General features: G+C 38.2%; 1 protein-coding gene across 4 annotated transcripts in view; it reads left to right on the top strand.

The window, feature by feature from the left end:
• The window catches only part of LOC117294784 (dedicator of cytokinesis protein 1-like), a 70,221-nt gene that overhangs the window by 2,865 nt on the left and 49,131 nt on the right, over positions 1 to 18,225 (top strand). For 3 of the 4 annotated variants that reach the window (XM_033777302.1, XM_033777305.1, XM_033777303.1), the window contains exons 2-10: positions 883 to 998; positions 3,465 to 3,548; positions 10,800 to 10,840; positions 11,859 to 11,914; positions 13,197 to 13,296; positions 13,774 to 13,922; positions 15,036 to 15,165; positions 15,933 to 16,081; positions 17,949 to 18,030. In XM_033777302.1, the coding sequence (XP_033633193.1) occupies positions 956 to 998; positions 3,465 to 3,548; positions 10,800 to 10,840; positions 11,859 to 11,914; positions 13,197 to 13,296; positions 13,774 to 13,922; positions 15,036 to 15,165; positions 15,933 to 16,081; positions 17,949 to 18,030 (834 nt within the window). In that variant the 5' untranslated portion in view covers positions 883 to 955. Of the gene's footprint in view, positions 1 to 512; positions 559 to 882; positions 999 to 3,464; positions 3,549 to 10,799; positions 10,841 to 11,858; positions 11,915 to 13,196; positions 13,297 to 13,773; positions 13,923 to 15,035; positions 15,166 to 15,932; positions 16,082 to 17,948; positions 18,031 to 18,225 lie in introns of those variants that run through there. The other variant, XM_033777304.1, reaches the window with a different exon arrangement.

The following is an 18,225-nucleotide window of genomic DNA, read 5'->3' on the forward strand; positions in this document are numbered from 1 at the left end:
CATTCGTAAAGGGATGTTGTCGGGTTGAAATGGATCAAGTCAGATGAGTCAACATTTATCAGTGTTTTTGTTGTTGTATATTTTGTATTTTGAAAACAACATTGTCATACATGGCTAGTGTGTGTACTGTAGAGTGTCCTACTACATAAAGTATGTATAAAGAAGACCCCATTTAAAAAAAAATTTAAAAAGGGTATACTACAAATTTATCTTGCCCTCAACTCAGTTGCGCACAGGCAATTTCTGGAACCTTTAAATGGCTTGCATCAATGTGAAAAACTTTTACTAGTGAACGCCTTACAGATGATTTACCTTGCTTCCAAGAATAAACTAAACAATCAGGGTCGGGCAGTGGATGCTACGTCATTAGGACCAAAACTTGTTGAGTGTTTTCCCTTGATGTGCTGCGAAAATGGTTTTTCCTGGGAAAACTATAGAGGGCACACTGTATTGGCAATTACGTTACCACTGCAATCTTTTGACAGATTTTGGTGGAGTTTTGTTTGGACCAGTTGTTGATTTGAGGATGTGGTTTGCATTTTGTCCAACATACGAAAGGTTGACTTTAATGTGTTTTGATGTTTTGTTTTTCACTTTGACTTTGTGACACTAATACGCAAAATGGTCTTGAAATAACTGGAAGTACATGTTCATGTTTTCTGTACTGAAATTAACATGTTGAAATTTGATGTTTTGTTCTCTGTTTTTGTGCATCAGAATTGGTTTAGGTTAAGTCGTTTGTGACACAAGGTTTTTGCAAGACTTTAGCATGAAAGTCTTGAAAGTAGAACTGGGCAGATTTTTACATCTCATTTTGTCATTCAAAGCAACACTATTTTTCGTCACTCTTACCAACTCCTTGATTTGTTTTCTTCTGAACAGAGCTCATCAAACCTATGTCAAAACGCAGATGATGTAAGCCTTCGTCATTGGCGTGTTGTCGGGAACATTGAATATGACGGGCTGGGTGCCAACTGTTGAGGCTAAATATGCCGTGGGTAAGTTCAGATCATGGAATTTCAGAGGGCAAGTTATGTTTTTCTCCCGATGCACCTGTACTGCAAAATCTTAGGGAATATTTTGAACAGGCACCAAGGCCAAAACAGTGGCAAAATAAATTTTGTAGACAATGTCCAGTGGCTTGCCCTTGCCCTTTTAAGTTTTTTTGGCCGGCTGTCCCAGTTGGCTTAAATCAGCTTTTGAACATCATCTTTTTTACTGGTCCATATTCATTTTAAAATATGGATGTTTTTCAATACTGAACTAAAGCCAGAGGGACCATCTGGAGTAGCATTTTGACTGGTTGTCAAGAAGTGCCAACTGTAGTATTTGACCAAGACCAGCAGACCACTGTATTTGCTATTCAGATGCCGTAGTACATACATGTATGCCTACACGTATATATTACCTAGTGGGGCAGAATTGTGCCATAGTAAGCATTCAATTGTGCTCACAGTCCAGTCGTACTGTTTCTGCCCTACTGTATTGTTTAGAATATTTGATCCCAGGACTACGACTGTCCATTACATTCGTGTAGGGGGATACTAAAAAAGCAATGACAATCTTTTTGAAAATTGTGTTATTTCTTTCTTACTTTCTGTACTTCACAAAAGAAAGTATACAATTTACATGATTTCATATAAAATGTGTTTTAAAAACACTTTCCTCGGCATGTTAATTAAGTCGCACCATGTCAAATATTATCTTTTATTACCATCAGTTTGATACTAAATTTGCATTTCTTGCCATTTATGCGAAAAATCAGAATAATAATTAGATAGGCCCTAAGACAACAGATTAAATAAATAATGGCAACAAGTACAGTGGACACAACATCAGTGATACTTTGACAAACCTGTTGTTTTGCAAAATTGTTGTGTGTACACTGCTGCGGTTATTTTCATAATTGTTGTTAAATGTCTGTGTACAGATCCAGACATGTTTGTATCTTCATAGTTGACTTTCAAGAGGCCCTGATACAACTTCACAAAGGCCAATTGTTTGACAATGCACTTCCATTCACTTCAGTTGTTTTCTTTTCTACCGAGATGTGTGTGAACAGTGTACAGTAGTGGTTCATTTGGCACAGGGCATACAATGGAGATAAACAGTGGTCACACTCAGGTGCAGTTCAAGGCCAGACAACAGAATTTGCTTAGCAAAGGGGGGAGGACACCAGTCACAAACACAATATTTCAAAGTGCATGTATTTAAACTGGTGAGCTGTTTCAGCTTAGAAGCAATGTTGTTGTGGTAAGCCACTCGCTGGCATTCTATCTGGAGCCCTTACCACACTCATCTATGGTTGGCCTGTGACCATTTAGGAGACAACATAACAAATTTACCTTTAACACATTTTAATATCCTCAACATCCTCAATTACGAACTGGAAGTTTCCTGTTTGAGAATTATGACAGCAGAAACCTGCCATGAGTACTTTTTTTAAAGGAAGCTGTCAACATTTTAGAAAAAGTGTGTTAACCGTCTAGTGTTATAAAAAGTGAGCAACATTCGTACAGTCCTCTTTTAAAAGCCTGTTTGCTGTGTTTAGGCCTACATGTAATAGATGGTTAAATGTTGTAAATAGTGAATTGTGGCATCTAAGTATGCAAGTCAGCAAGTGGAAAGTTTTGCGGAAACATTTGCAAAAGATGATTAAGGTTAACTTCTCTGGTGCAAATTTATGATGTCAAATTTGCCAGTGCCTTTTAGTCAAGTATGAAATTGGGCTTAATAGTATACTGGTTAGCATTCTTCCCTTTGGTAATTTGAACATAATATCATAAAGTTTCATTTTATGCCTAGTTTAAAGTCAACAACCAAAGCACGATAGTCTTGCCAACATCACCAAAAATAAACTGTCATCATGGAGCAGCCATATTGTTTTTCAATTCCATTCAATCCAATCAGCCAATGGAACTGAAATTTGATGTACATGTAAGGCCATGCCTGAAATGGCGAGTTCGGCTACAGCTACGGCTAGGTCGCGCACGTCAGCCTATTCTTCAACATTGCAGATGCGCTGATCTAGCTGAAGTCATTGTTTCGGACACGGCCTACGGCTAGAAAGAAAATAGTCTGGTTCCTTTTAAAGAATTGTGAATTCAACCTGTTATTACAGTGTGTATGTCAGACATGTAGGGAATCTAACATTCATAGACGGCTGCAGTGTGATGAAGGTCTTTTGATGGATGTGCAGTTGCAAAACATAAAAACTTGGAAGTCCGTTTTAAAAGGTACATTGTGTTGACAGAGCCACAATTTTCCTAAAAAGAGATGGTACAATTAATGTGCAGTATGTAAAATGAAAACTTGGTGAAGTTTTAAATCTTTAAATTTTGTGAAGTTTTAAATCTTTAAATTGCATAAAGTAGATGTGACCCTCACATTACCCTAATTACTTAATATAAAAAGGAACATGTTTGACTCATATTTGTGGTTGGTTGTCTTTTACTTCCTTGCAGCTATTTATAATTTTGAGGGCATCAACTCCTTCGAGCTAAAATTGAGCGTCGGCGATACTGTCCAGATACTGGAGGAATGCTCAGGTAAGTCAAGAGAGGGCGCTCTATATGAGTGAGGGCAATATTTAAACTGTTTGTTTTAATAGGTGTTCGGTTTGCGTCGGGATAAAGAATATTCATTTTGGTTTTTACCCACACCTATGTGTGTTAGCACTGTATATTCAGTACTTTCCGAAGTTCTGTGAAAACAAATCGGAGGCATATTACTCGGGTGGGATTGGAACCAACGACCTCTGCAATTCTAGAGCAGCGTCTTACCAACTAGACTACCGAGATTGCCCGATGTTTGTTTTAAATTGAACAGGTCTGAGCTGTGTATTGAGAGAGTGGCGACAACTTGTCATTAGAAGCCATTTTCAGTCCAAAAAAATAATCCCACCCAGCACACAAAGGGTGCCAGAATAGACTGATTTGGACTGAAAATTATGTTCAGCAAGCATGTGACCACAGAAAACAGGTCCTTTCATCTTGCAACTTTCTCCAGTACACCATTATCATCATCAATCGTCGTACATGTAGGCTACTGCCTGTTGCACAATTGTCCACTTCTCCTGGTTTGTGTGGTGTGTGGAGGGGTGATTGTGCCTCGATGTATGGTCATCACAGTTAGTTCAGCCACGCTGAGTCCAGTCCACCTGGTGAGGCCATCGATCCAGCGAAGGTTTTGGTCTTCCAACTCCGCGACGGTGTCCAAGTGGGGTTCAATCAAGTACACTAATTCATTATTAATAAAAACACATTATTTATCATCAAAACTGAGACTCACTTGTGTCATACGACTCGAGTACCATTCTTATGGTACTCATACTCTACTAGCAAAGTACGTGACCTCAAAGTCCATACTGGATACTCAACTTAACCTGTATTAAAAAAGTCATGTAGTTGACACTTGACTGAAAACATACTTGGACTTGATTTTAAGTACTTACACGGCGATTGCTATTCAAGGAATATGAGAGACAAAAATTAAATTTTCTTTGATGTACAATTTTTTATTTTTTATTATGATGATTTAACCTTTTTAAAGCTGAAGTTATCTTTTTTTGGCATGTCATGGCGGAGGCGCACTAGTTTAACCTGACTCAAGCTCTGGTGTTGTCAGCAGCAGAGTGTGGGTTTGAGTCCCGGTCATGACACTTGAGCAAGGCTTTTACTGTTGTATTCAAGCTAGGCTTCTAGTGGATGCCACCCATGCCTAAACCATGAACGAACTGTGAAGGGGACCACTCTGTTCAACCCTAGAGGCAGCAGCGTGCCCCTGGTGACAGTTGATTTGGGTCTACATCCCAAAACAGGAAAATGTAGCCCTAACCTTAGGTAGCCGTTCTGCCTTGATGATGTTAGGCATTGCACCCCATTAAAACCCCCCCCCCCCCCAAAAAAAAACAAAAAAAAAAAAACACAACCCCAAAGCATACAGTGTCATCTAGAAATTAATAAAACCAAAAATAAACATAAAGTACTCAAATAGACCACATCGAATATGATGTCACCATTCAAATACCTGCCCTACATACATGTACAACGTTGCATCTGTGAGTGTGGGCGTGTACTGTACCTGTGCGTGTGTGTGCCATAGAAATCAAACCATGAGTCCTGCGTGCTGCGTGCTTCATTGATGTACGCGTTAAGACGCGCATAGGGCATGCCCTACATGATGGCCACTTTGATAGCACGGTCTACGTGTAGGCCTTACCTACATTGTATAATTACGCATCTCATACTCTGCTTGGTACTTGGAGACCCAAGTACTTGGTACATGGCTGATTGGACTCTGTACTCAGATATCGGAATACTCAGATGCTTGCACTCATACTCGATGGTCCAAGTACTCTTACATGTACATGTACTCAAGTACTTCTTGGCCACCCTTGTACTCGGCAGTACTTGATACTCGACTTATGTAAAAGTACTTGCCCACAACACTTACAATTGTGTCTCACCTCTGTTTTGCCTTAGAACTACCACTTCTTTCATGATGAGATTATTACACGGTTGTCTTGTGTATTACAAACTAATTTATTTCTTACTTCCATCATTATACACACCATTCCAAGCTTCAGATCATACAGTGTTGTCATCTACATTGTAAGATGTGTTGGGCTTTTTGTTGTGAGTTGTTTAAAGCAAAGGCACTCTGGACACTATTGATAATTACTCAAAATAACTGTTAGCATACAAAACGAGTATAAGTGAAGTACCGTAATTTTCGGATTATAAACCGCGCGGCGTATAAACCGCACTTCCTCAAAATATACAAAAAAATATTTAGGTGTCGGCGTATATGCCGCGCGGCGTATAAACCGCGATCAATATGAAAAAAAACATGAAAAAAATAACCTCAAAACACGGAAGTAAAGTACGCAAACCTGCCGCGTTACGGGTGATTTTTTTTATCTCACACTATCAGTCCTGAGTTATATTTTTTTTTTCCATCAACAACCCTTTTCAAGAATTTGCGATTTGATGATCGGTTGTGTTGACCATATGTTTGAAACATGGCAACAAACTCTCCGTGAATCAAAGATCGGCCGACAACGCACACCGAGAAATAGTTGAACTTTGCCCTGCATCGCATCGCCCTCTGTTGACAAAAGTTGTTCACGTTTGATTAGACTGGGCCCCGAGCCTCAAAGCATGGGTCAAATGTTCAAGCTCCCCGTTGTACAATGGGCAGCCGCTCTACTCGATCCGTCCGAAAAGTCTAGGCAAGATTTCATGAATGGAACTATCACCGGCCAATCAACAACGGCCACTCATCAAACGACCAATCACCGCATGCGTGAACACATAGGGGCCGTGCTTGCTTGCGTCCTCTTTGTGGCGATGTGCAGTGACAGGCGGGCGGCACATCAGTCACTCCAGTCAGTCTTGTATAGTTGCCACAATGTGGGAGTTGGATAGCATTATTTTTGTGAGCTGGCAGCACCCCCTTTGCGGGACCACATAATTGTTTGTGTTGGATAATTATTGATGAAGTTACAACTGAAAATACGTTTATTATTGTGATACTGAAAAAAATCCAATAACAATTTTTAAAATTGACAAAGTTAAATCCTACTTTTATTGTAGGTAAATGAGTTCGTGTTGCAATAAAAACTAACTTCAGACAGTGCGTGGACCATCGTTTTAACATACATGTAGGATTCGTCTGCAGAAGCAGTGAGTGATAAAGAAACAGTGCGAAGATTTATATCAAAGGAATCCTTTGCCTTCCGTTTTGTTTAAATAGAAAATAGACAAAACCAAAACCAAACAGTCTATTTCAGGGCTACCACAACACAAACGAGAGTATTGTCTATGAGTGTTGTTTCTGTTTACAATGTCTATAGGAACATTTTTTAAACATGCAAAATTCCTTTATAAAATATAAAAGAAATAATAATGGGGACGGCTAAAGTTTTCCCCTCACTTTTATTGTATAGCGGTGGTAATGAAACAAAATGCGCTACCTTAATTTTTGCGTAATCACAAGGACAGGGGATTCACTTTAATATTAAACATCGGAGTAGACGGGAAATAAGGTTGAAATGGGTCTTTCAATAAGGGAATTAAAGAAAAGTGGTTGGCCGGTGTTTCTCCCTCCCTTTTATTATTGTAGTCCCACAACGAGGATCCACAACAGATATTGCAACGACGGACGGGCGGACGGACGTAGCGTGTGTGTGGAGTAATGTATCCTGCAGCGTGCACATTAAGCACATGTACACACATGCGAGTTCGTAAAGCTAGCAATCTGTTAATTGCGCTGCTCAATCTCGAGATTGCACAACAGATGTTGGTGGCACCGTATTGAGCGATGTTCGCCGACGGGTTGCGCTACGCCCTCGCATTTGCGCCGCCTGGAAATAAAACTCCCAATGTTACTGGACTCAACAATCAGGGCAGGTTGAACACGTTTTGTTTGATCCCTCGAAGCGGCATAGTTCTTTGCGTACGTCCATTCACCATTCTGCTGTTGCGCGGTGTGCGTGGTTGAGCTGAAGAAACCGCTGGCTGACACGAGTGTAGCCTGGATGTCTGACGTCAGTATATAAAGATCGTGGGATAAATAGACAGGGGACGAGTCTACTTCGCTGAGACACGAGTATAGCTTGAATGTCTGACGTCAGCATATAGAGATCGCTAGGATAAGTAGACGGGCACCAGTCTAGTCTAGAGGGGGGAGCTGAGGGCGGTTGATAAACATTTTACAAAGGAAACATGGAATACAATTGTGGTGGGATTTTCAACAGGATTTTGTCATCACACAGGCAGGTTTTTGTTCTCGTTTAAGAACAAAAAAACATTAATTAGAATATTTTACAAACGATCTTTCTTTTAAAAAATGCCGTTTTTTTCTCTTAAATATTTATACATCGGCTTACAAGCCGCCCGGAGAATAAACCGCAGGAGTTCAAAAAAATGTCAAAATCAACATATAAACCGCGGTTTATAATCCGAAAATTACGGTAACATAGTTTTGAGAAAGAATTAATTTCTCAGTAAAATATTTGAATTGAATAAGAAACCTCAGCTGAGGTCTCAAATTCAAGGCAACTGAAAGCACACAACTTATGTGACAAGGGTGGTTTTTTTTCCTTATCTTGCAACTTCGACGACCAATTGAGTCCAAAGTTTCCCCAGTTTTTATTACACCAAGTGAGAGGACTGGTCTTTGACTATTATCAAAAGTGTCCAGCTTGCCTGTACATGTAGATACAAACATGTTATTCAAATCTTTGGTAGAGTGATTCACTGATTGTCCATGGTACGTACAATGTTTAATGGCTCTTATTTTGCAAATTTTAAATTGTTTATGCACATGTTTGCAGTAAGCCAGTTACACATACTTTTTTAGACAGATGGTTTTCTAAGCAATATCAATATGAACAATACACTCTTTCATTACTCATATTGCCATCTAATGCCATGACATGACCTAATACATGTACACATGTACATTACTACACAATAATACAATACTGTACATGTTGGTACATACATTTGTACATATTAGTCCTGATGCAGCTTTTGGTTCATTATGTTCAGATGCTAGCTATGTCAGGTAGGATGTGTATCCTGTTTGCAATTAGTTTAACACAATTTTCTCCTTTTGAAATAAATATTTTAAAAAATAGATAGTTCATAAAAAATATTTTCTTGTGCGATCCAAAACAAAGACTTGATTATTAAGAATCCTTTGGTCTTAAACTTAACCTATAATTATAATAAAGGTACCCATTTTGAACAGCTACGTCCTGCAGCTTGACATTTGTTTGTGCTTGTCAGACGAGGATAATAAACACGTGTAAATGCACAGTAGGCCATCATGTGTCATGCACAGTACTCGGTAATGGGCATGTGCACTGTGTACAGTTTTTATGTAACAGAAATTTACAGGATGTTAGCCTACCTGGCTTTTTATTAACAGGTCTGGTACTTGACTCTTGATGGGGCAAGGCCATTTCCTAGTGATCTTACAAAGGGCCTTTCTCACTAAAAGAAATCTGACATGTTTCAGTGGTTTCTGTAGTATTTTGAGTGGCACGTAGACCAGGTCATGGAAGGCAATCCCTAGTTTGAAGTGTTTTGCTGAACAACCCTAATCTACTGAAGTCTTTCTGATTCCTCTTCCAGTCGGATTGCAAGTGATTGAGGACTTAAATAGGCTCAAATAACAATTGCTTTTACACTTGGCCAGGGTACAAGTTTTTTTTATTGCGTGTTGGATTACCATTGAGATGAGGATAGTGACGGAAGGTTTCCTGATAGTGAACATGGTGAATCAAGGTTTCCTGCAGGCAAGTGGGCCTTGATGGGCAATGGAGACCCTCCAGTCATTGTGGTCATTGCCATGGTGCCTCTTTCAATGTTGAAGAAGAAATATTCAATTGTTTTTTCATAGAGTGTGCTTTACTCAAGTTTTTTTTTTTCCTGGTCCTACATGTACGTACAAGAACAAAGATGAAAATTTTACAACATTGTGTAAAAGCATGTGAACTGCCATGCAACAACCTGTGTGGAACACTAGACGGGACTTCTGTAGTGACCCAAAAAGAAGAAGATGTAGAAAATAGTTCATTTAATGTTTGTCGAGCTGTGAACTGTTTCCTTTTCCAAATCATACAGCACATGTATAATGTACTGTGACCGTAACACGCGCATAATGGACATGATGGAAGATCATTTTCGCCAGATGAACTATCACTTGTGAATGAAATTTTGCCCAATCAAAATTCCACCTCTAAAGTGGTTCATTAAATTAGATTCAGGGTCCTTAAAGGGAAGGTACACGTTTGGTAATTACTCAAAACAAATATTAACTTAAAACTGACTTGGTAGCAAGCATCGGAGAGCTGTTGATAGTATAAAACATTGTGAGAAACGGCTCCCTCTGAAGTACATGTATCATAGATTTTGAAATAGAGGTAATTTCTCACTAAAATTAAATAAAAGACTTCTAGCTAGAAGCTTTTATTCCTATCTGAAAGCACATAAATTCGTCCAACAAGGCTGTTTTATTGTTCATCATTTTCTCCCAACTCCGATGACCAATTAAGCTCAAATTTTCACAGGTTTGTTATTTTATGCAAATATTGAGGTACATGTACACCAAGTTAGAACACTGGTCTTTGACAATTACCAATAGTGTACCTTTCCTTTAAGTACAAGCTACGTAGCAAGAAATATTTAAACCTATGCTGTGCCAAATTTCATAAAGCTGTTAAGCAGGAAATTCTGCTTTGCAAATTCCTTTGCTAAGCAAGAAATTAGTGGGCTATCAGTTACAGCTGTAGTAAACGTACAGCATTTTGGCTGGTAATCAACTGTTGCTTGAAGCAATATTTGTTGTGCATAGTAAGATTTTGTGTTTGCATGCTTTATGAAATTGGGCCCTTATGCTACGATATTTGTCTAGCCTTCTGTTTGCAATATTGACAGTCTATACTGATTAAAATCTGTTCTGAATATGGACCAGACTGTTTTTTCCTTCCAGCCTAACAATTCATTAATTACCCACACATTTTTCCCAAATTAACTGACCTGTGTTTCCATAAACTATTGTAAACTGGAAAAACTAAAACAAAACATTTGTTAACCCACCCTCCCATGCTTAAAGGAACACCTTGCCTTGGATCGGGAAAAAAGAAGACAAAAAAGAGGCGGCCTTTAAAAAAGGAAGCGGGCGGGGACCCTAAAAAATCTTTCTACTTGGGCCTTATTACAATGAGAGGTTTGTTTTAAGAGTGAGAAGTTATTGGATTTAAATCAATCTTTTTTCCTTTTTGACAGGCTGGTACAAAGGTTTCACAACCCGGAACAGACGGCTAAGGGTAAGTGATATGCTGTTTATGCAGCAGTGGTCTGTCTAGTTTCTAATTGTAGTACTTTGTTTTCCTAAAAACAGCATATTGGTGTTATTAGTACTGACTGGATACCTCATAGAGGCAATGAAGGCGGTGCCTTGGTGCCCCTTGAACTGCTTGTAGTGGTGTCCTGTACCACCAAAAATGCCTTGCCCTTCTAAGAATGAAGTATAAATGTAGCAGTCCTGGGTTACATGGTTTAGTAAGCTCATGTATACTTTTCAAAACACTGGATCATTATTAATATTAGCTTGCAAAGCAATTTATGTACATGTAGGCTAAAGGTACATTGTAACTAATCGTCAGAACAACATTTAATTCATAAATTTACAATTTGAAATTACTGGCATGGAGCTGCAGTCCTGTGTGAATATGAACTCTGCGTGCACTGTAAGTACAGTATACTGGTATTGACCTGTACTTAACTGACTACAATGTAGCTGAATCGCCCAGAAAGAAGAAAAAAAACACTTGAGATGTCATTTATCTGCCACCCTATTTTACGTGGCCTTGCTTGGCTGGATTTAAGTGTGTGCAAAAAATAATAAATACAAATTTCATTAAAAAACTATCCCACCCAGATTGAACTGTAAAATACATTATTACAACTGCCAGCATCTTTTAAACTCTTTTGCTGTTGTTACAGTCTCATGCCCATTAATTTCCACAGGAGACTACTAAGTGCGAAGTACACATGCCATGTGTTTTGCTGATGACCAGCCATACATAAACATGGGTGTACATTACATCAGAAACAGTGTACCCAATGCTAGCCAGGAATTGGTACTTTGTGGCAGGCTTCGGTACTAGTGTCAGCTGTACACAAACAGAAGAAACCCATGCACCTTATTAATATTTCTTAAAATTCAAAGATCAGAATAATCAACCTTTCTTGGGAAATTACAAAATGTAACTGACAGGGTTCTCAATTTTTTTTTGTACAGTTTCTAACTATTTGCAATGGTTGTACTTCCTTTCTTCGCAGGGTATATTTCCAAAGGGCTATGTCTTCATCAAGGAAGCTAGTGTGGAAAGTCATGGGTAAGAGGATTGGTTATAAACCCTTATTGAAAAGTCAAATAGAACGTTAAAAGGTTACATTTTTCTGCTACCATACTGCCAAGCGGAACGTCAAAGTTGATACCAATTTTGTTTGCTCTTAATTAACAAATAGCCTCACAATTCAACCCTCAAATCAACTTTTAGCTGACAACACACATATTACATGCATACAAAAGGTAGCCAGGCATAAAAGACAAGCACATTTGTGATTGAATCTTTCAGATGTAAGTGCCTGCAATAGGTCCATCACACACTACCCTTTTAATTAGATACTGGAATCACTTCATTCACGGATTCATTTCTGAGTTAAAGGAAACAGACTATTCAGTGATCACTATTGAATTCCTGCTTGTTCACAACTCATAGATCTTCATCCACAATTTATTTGGTTCATCAACTATTATTGCATTTTATCCGCTGAGTTCTACCTGAACACTCCACCATTGTGTCCACAGTTGTATAAACTAATCGGACTTGTAAATATAATTTTGTAAATATTAATATTCAGGCAATGCTGGCATGATATTCTTCCTACTTAAGTCTGATTCCGATTTGTTTGACCTTTGAAAAATCTGAAAAATTATGATCGAAAGCCTACACCATGTGTATGATTGAAGTACCTCGATGGAATATTCCTACTTATCTTCAAGGACCCAATATCATGCATACTATTGCGAAGAATTATTGGTTTCTTGTAAATAAATTATAGTAAATATGTAATCAAGTTACTGATTGTGCTTTTACCTACAGAACAAAGGGAGTTTAGAGCTAGGCAAACAATCCTTAAAAGTACTTTGGCGCTGCACACTTACAGATGCTATGTCAGATTTTTGGCCCCAAACATTAAAAAATTGATTTTTTTGAGTGAATGGTATTTCAAAGAGTAGCACCCGCTCTAATGAAAAAAAGTTTAACTTTTACTTTAAATGGTCAGGAACCATGACAAAAATTTTAAACGTTTCTTATAAAACCCATAAGAATTGGTCACGTGATTGTCGGGATCCCGAAAAAAACTAATTTTGAGCACTTTATTTCACTGCTACTAATAGTTGGAGGACTTTTTCGAGCAATGGCTCAAATGAAAGCTTGTAACTTTCTCGACGCCCATCAAAATACCTATTGAATTTTAAAACAAAATTTTTGGGTCAAATCTGACATAGCATCTTTAACCTCAGTGGCCGTTTACAACACTGCTTGTGGTCGCAACAGTTAATTGTTATACATTGTATTTAAAATGTTTATTTGTATTGATGTCAAATAGGGAAGGAAGGGAGACAGTCATACCGAAGGAGACCCCCGTAGTCCATGAGTTAACCACGGTAATACGAGAATGGGGAGTGCTGTGGAAACAACTCTATGCGGTACGTTGTATTTTTGCTGTCCACATCTGTTCATTCTAAGGGAAGTGGAGGATTTGTTTACACTAGTAAACTGTCCAAAAGAATCACTTACAGTGCGGTCAATGCCTTAAAGACACTGGACACTATTGGTAATTGTCAAAGACCAGTCTTCTCACTTGGTGTATCTCAACATATGCACAAAATAACAAACCTGTGAAAATTTGGTCGTCAAAGTTGATAATAATGGAAGAATAATAATGGAAGAAAAAACACCCTTGTCACAGGAAGTTGTGTGCTTTCGGATGCTTCAATTTGAGGCCTTTAAACTCAATGGGAAACTTTTGAAGGGGCACCAAGATGTTTGATACCCATGTTTGTTACAAATATTGGAATAAATGTCTAAACTATCATTTGTTTATTACCAGATATATCATATAGTATTAATAATTATAATAAATCATCAGTACTTTTACGTTGTATTTGTGTGATTTTATCTAGAAAATCAACCGTGAATTGTTTAACACCATTCATGAGATGATGTACGAGCTGATTGATTGTCAGAAACAAATCGTCTCTGGTACACTCCCTGTGGATGAACTCAAGGATCTTAAACAACAAGTCACCTCCAAGATCGACTGTGGCAATAGGTAATTGCAATCCTTTATACTACAACCACTACAATCTACAGATCTATTACGGTTTGCAGTAACACTATGTGCCTGTACAAACATGAGTAGGAACACGTCTCAAAACTTGTTCAGCTGTTTCTTTTATAAATCTTTGATTCGTGTGGAAATTGTAAACTTTTTAAAAACATATGATCAGTGCAGTATCTTGCCCGGTAGAAAGGCCCAAGAATGTACAAGATCACATTTATTGTAATCAAATATCACAGGGTCTCTACAGGGTGTTTTAAAAAAAAGTATACATTTAGAAAAATGTATCCCAACTGGATTTGTTATAAGTTTATAAAAATTTGGCACTAAGTATTGGTGGACCAAGGTCATAGCTTTTTAATTTCTACCAAATCAATCCTCAGCTGTTCCGCATGAGTGAGCACTAGCTAACTACTTTTATCAGATTTTAATTGGCTTGCGCACAAAAGTTAAAGAATTTTAACCGAATCAAGCTAAGACCTTCAATCTGGTGACCATGTCCAATGCTGAACTGCCCTTTGCACCCTTTCTTGGTGGACACAAGCTCTAGAACATTTTGGACCAATTAGTCCAAACCACGCCTACAACAAACTCTATGTCCACCAAGAAAGGGTATAAAAGGCAGTTCAGCATTGGACATGGTCACCAGACTGAAGAAGCTCTTAGCCTAGGAGTGAAACAAAACTAACTAAAAGTATATGTAAGTGACATCTACATTACTTTTGGATTTGTAAAAACGAACCTCTTAAAGACACTGGACATTATTGGTAATTGTCAAAATAACTAGCCTGTGAAAATTTGAACTCAATTGGTCGTCACAGTTGCGAAGAAAAAAATTGCCTCGTTGCACGAGTTGTGTGCTTTCCGATGCTTGATTTCGAGACCTCAAAATCCAATTCTGAGGTCTCAAAATCAAATTCAAATATTTTAGTGAGAATTTACTTTACTTCAGAGGGTGCTGTTTCTCACAGTGTTTTATAATATTAACAGCTCTCCATTACTCGTTACCAAGTAAGGTTTATGCTAATAATTGTTTTGAGTAATAACCAAAAGTGTCCAGTGCCTTTATTTCACGTTTCAGTTTATGTTTTTGTTTGTTTGCAGAGCTCTGGGTCTTGACCTTGTGATACGAGACGAAGAGGGCGGTATACAGGACCCATTCTCAGTCAGCACGGTGGCGCTCTTCAGACAACACGAGACTGCAACGCAAAGAATAGGCCAACAAAACGATACAGTAAGAACAGGGGCCAATTATATAAAGATGTAAGCTAAGCCAATTTCGTTGCTTAACCAAAAAATGATTTTGAAACCGGTTGCAACAATGTAAATTTTAAAAAATTTGGCTGGTAACCTGTTTTGGCTAAGCAAGTTTTTGTTGTGCTAACAGGCTTTATGAAATTGGGACCTGATACATTACATTGTACAAAATAACATTGTGTGTGTGTGTGTGTCAGATCCACACAAAAATGTATTTCAGAAGTTCATTATAATTTGAAAAGTTGATTCCATTGGAGAGATGATTTTTGCTTAAGACCTTTATTTTGAGGCCTAGACAGTGTTATTGATATGCATCATTTTGCCTAATAGTTTCCTGCTAGGAAGAACTAAGCAGGATGCCAATTGAAGATTGTGCTTATGATAATACATGTATGTTGGCTGGTTACCTTATTCTGGTAAGCAGACTTTTTTGTGCGTATGAAATAGTTCTTTGAAAGGGGCCATTTTCATTGAGCACACGAAGTAGCTATAAAAGCACACACAATTGTGTTTCCCCAAATAAGGTTACCAGCCAAATACTATTCCACATTTACCATCTGTGACTTTTTTCCCGCTAATTTTTGCTTAGCTGGAAACTGTCAAACATAACGTTCTGTTAGAGCAGCCCTATAAAATGTGGCTGGGTTATTCCATTACGTTTAGGGGATGAGATACACGATGTCCCTTTAAGTTGTATGCATTTGATGTAATTTTTAAATCAATTGTCCTTTTATTTCCCCATAGCTCAATCTAGGCTTCCAGAAACATCCCAAATCAGTCAACGTTTACTCCTACAACCTCTTTGTCAACTTGAAGAATGTCGTTTGTCGCATCGGGGAAGACTCTGACGTCCTCATGAGCCTGTACGATGCCAAGGAACAAAAGCACATAAGGTAATTTGAAAACAGTTGATGCTGCGCCGTGGATCTAATGTTGGATTCAAGTTCTGATGGCTGAATATTATAGTACTACCAGGGATTTGATTCCTTGTTATGGCACTTGTGTCCTTCAGCAAAAACAAATAACCATGATAACTTCTCTTAATCTAGGTTTATAAATGGGAATAATGCTGCACTGTGGATCTAGTGTTGGACTAAATTTCCGATGGCTGAATTATTGTTGTCGGGATTCGATTCTTGGTTATGGCACTTGTGTCTTTGAGCAAGGAATTAACTATAATCACTTCTCTTAATCCAGTTTTATAAATGGGATTTAATGGTTGGGGGACACTAATGTTTCTGTGTGATATAGGAAATGGTTATACAAAGCAGGATGACCTTCTTTTGTTAAAAGCAAAATATACCTTTGGTTTTTGGAACCAAAGTTATATAAATAAATACAATAAAACTGTGAAAACTTTAGATATAACATGTACATGTACACGTTAGTAAAGTACACAGTCTAAACAAAACTTAATGCAGAATATTTCTGAGATTGTAACGTTTTTTGATTCCCTTTCACTAAAATCACATTGTTAAGAAGGACAAATTCCTAAAAATGCTTAGGGAACAACAGTGCGAGTACCCGGTCTTCACTGCGCGGTAATGATCGGGTTGGTGGCTGGCGTTGTTAACGGACCGAGCCGTAGGCGAGGTCTGTTACCAGCGCCAGCCACCAACCAAGGTCATTACCACGCAGTGAAGACCGGGTACGAACACTGTTATTCCCATTAATAAATACCTTTTTTAGCGAATTAAACGGCTAAAATTGTCCAAATTTTGTGACTTTTCTCTCGGCGGTACTTCCAGACATGTTCAGGGGCCATATTTGAGCTTTTGTTGTCTCCCATCTCTTTCGTGCATTAATCACATTACTGATCTTTGAGACCAGGGACTCTTTTAAATAATTATCTGTTCAGCGCCTTCACTGGGCTCAAAGGAGGCAAATGATTGGGCGATAGCTGTTTCTTGTGCATTAAAACGCGCGCATGAGCTCGGCGTCAGTTCATACGCGCACACATGTTACACGCGCGCACTCAAAATTTATACATTTTCAGCGCAAGTACGCAAAGTCGCAATGAAACTAACAGGGATATAAATAAGCCTGCGATACAGTGCAACGCGCAAGGTTTACACAATGTATGCTGATTTAGTGGCCACTTATTCGCTATTTTCCAAAGCCGGTCTTTATACCACCGTTAACACTACCACACGTGACCGGGTTTTGACCAAGAGACTTGAAACCATCCAAGGTATTTATTAATATACATTATCAACAGCTGCAGTGCTTCCTACCCACTAAGTTTTATAGTCATTATATTGTTTAGTAATTACTGAAGACTTGCCCTCCCTTTAAATTACCAACAAGGCAAAGATAAAGTACTGTACATGTACACTATTGCAAAAAATGTAAATGTTTTCATTAGGCACTTAGTAAATCAGTGTAAGAATTGTATGGGGCAGCAAAGCCTCTCTAAGCCCTTGGATACTGTTATAAAAGGCACTGGACACCTTTGGTAATTGTCAAAGACTCACTTGGTGTATTTCAACAAACTTGTATGCATAAAATAAAATAAAAACTGTGAACATTTGAGCTCAATTGGTCGGCAAAGTTGCAAGATAATAATGGAAGAAAAAACACCCTTGTCACACGATTTCAAGTACTCAGGCGGAATTAATTCAAATATTTTACTGAGAAGTTTTTATGCTTACACAGTTTCAAGTAATTAGCAGTAGTGTTCAGTGCCTTTAATTTTGAAGGAATTGTAGAGAATTATATCTCACATGAAAATGACAACTTTTTAACTCATTTTTCTCTCAGTGAAAGTTACGTGGCCAAGTGGAGTAGCAAAGGCATACCTAGAGATATCAGTCTCCTATACAGTCTTAAGACAATATTTACGGTAAGATTGCAACATTTTCTTTTTGTTTTGCCCTACACCAATACTTGACAAGAACTGGACAGTGACACTGAAATGCTTTCCGAGTCCAGCTGCCATCTGCTTAAGAGTTCAGAAAGTTATTGGTTTGAATCCCACAATTGGTTCATGTGGGTGTTTTTATAATCAGCGAAAAAAATTATAAACGAGACTTTCATG

This window comes from Asterias rubens, chromosome 9 (assembly GCF_902459465.1).
Source record: "Asterias rubens chromosome 9, eAstRub1.3, whole genome shotgun sequence".
NCBI lineage: Eukaryota > Metazoa > Echinodermata > Asteroidea > Forcipulatida > Asteriidae > Asterias > Asterias rubens.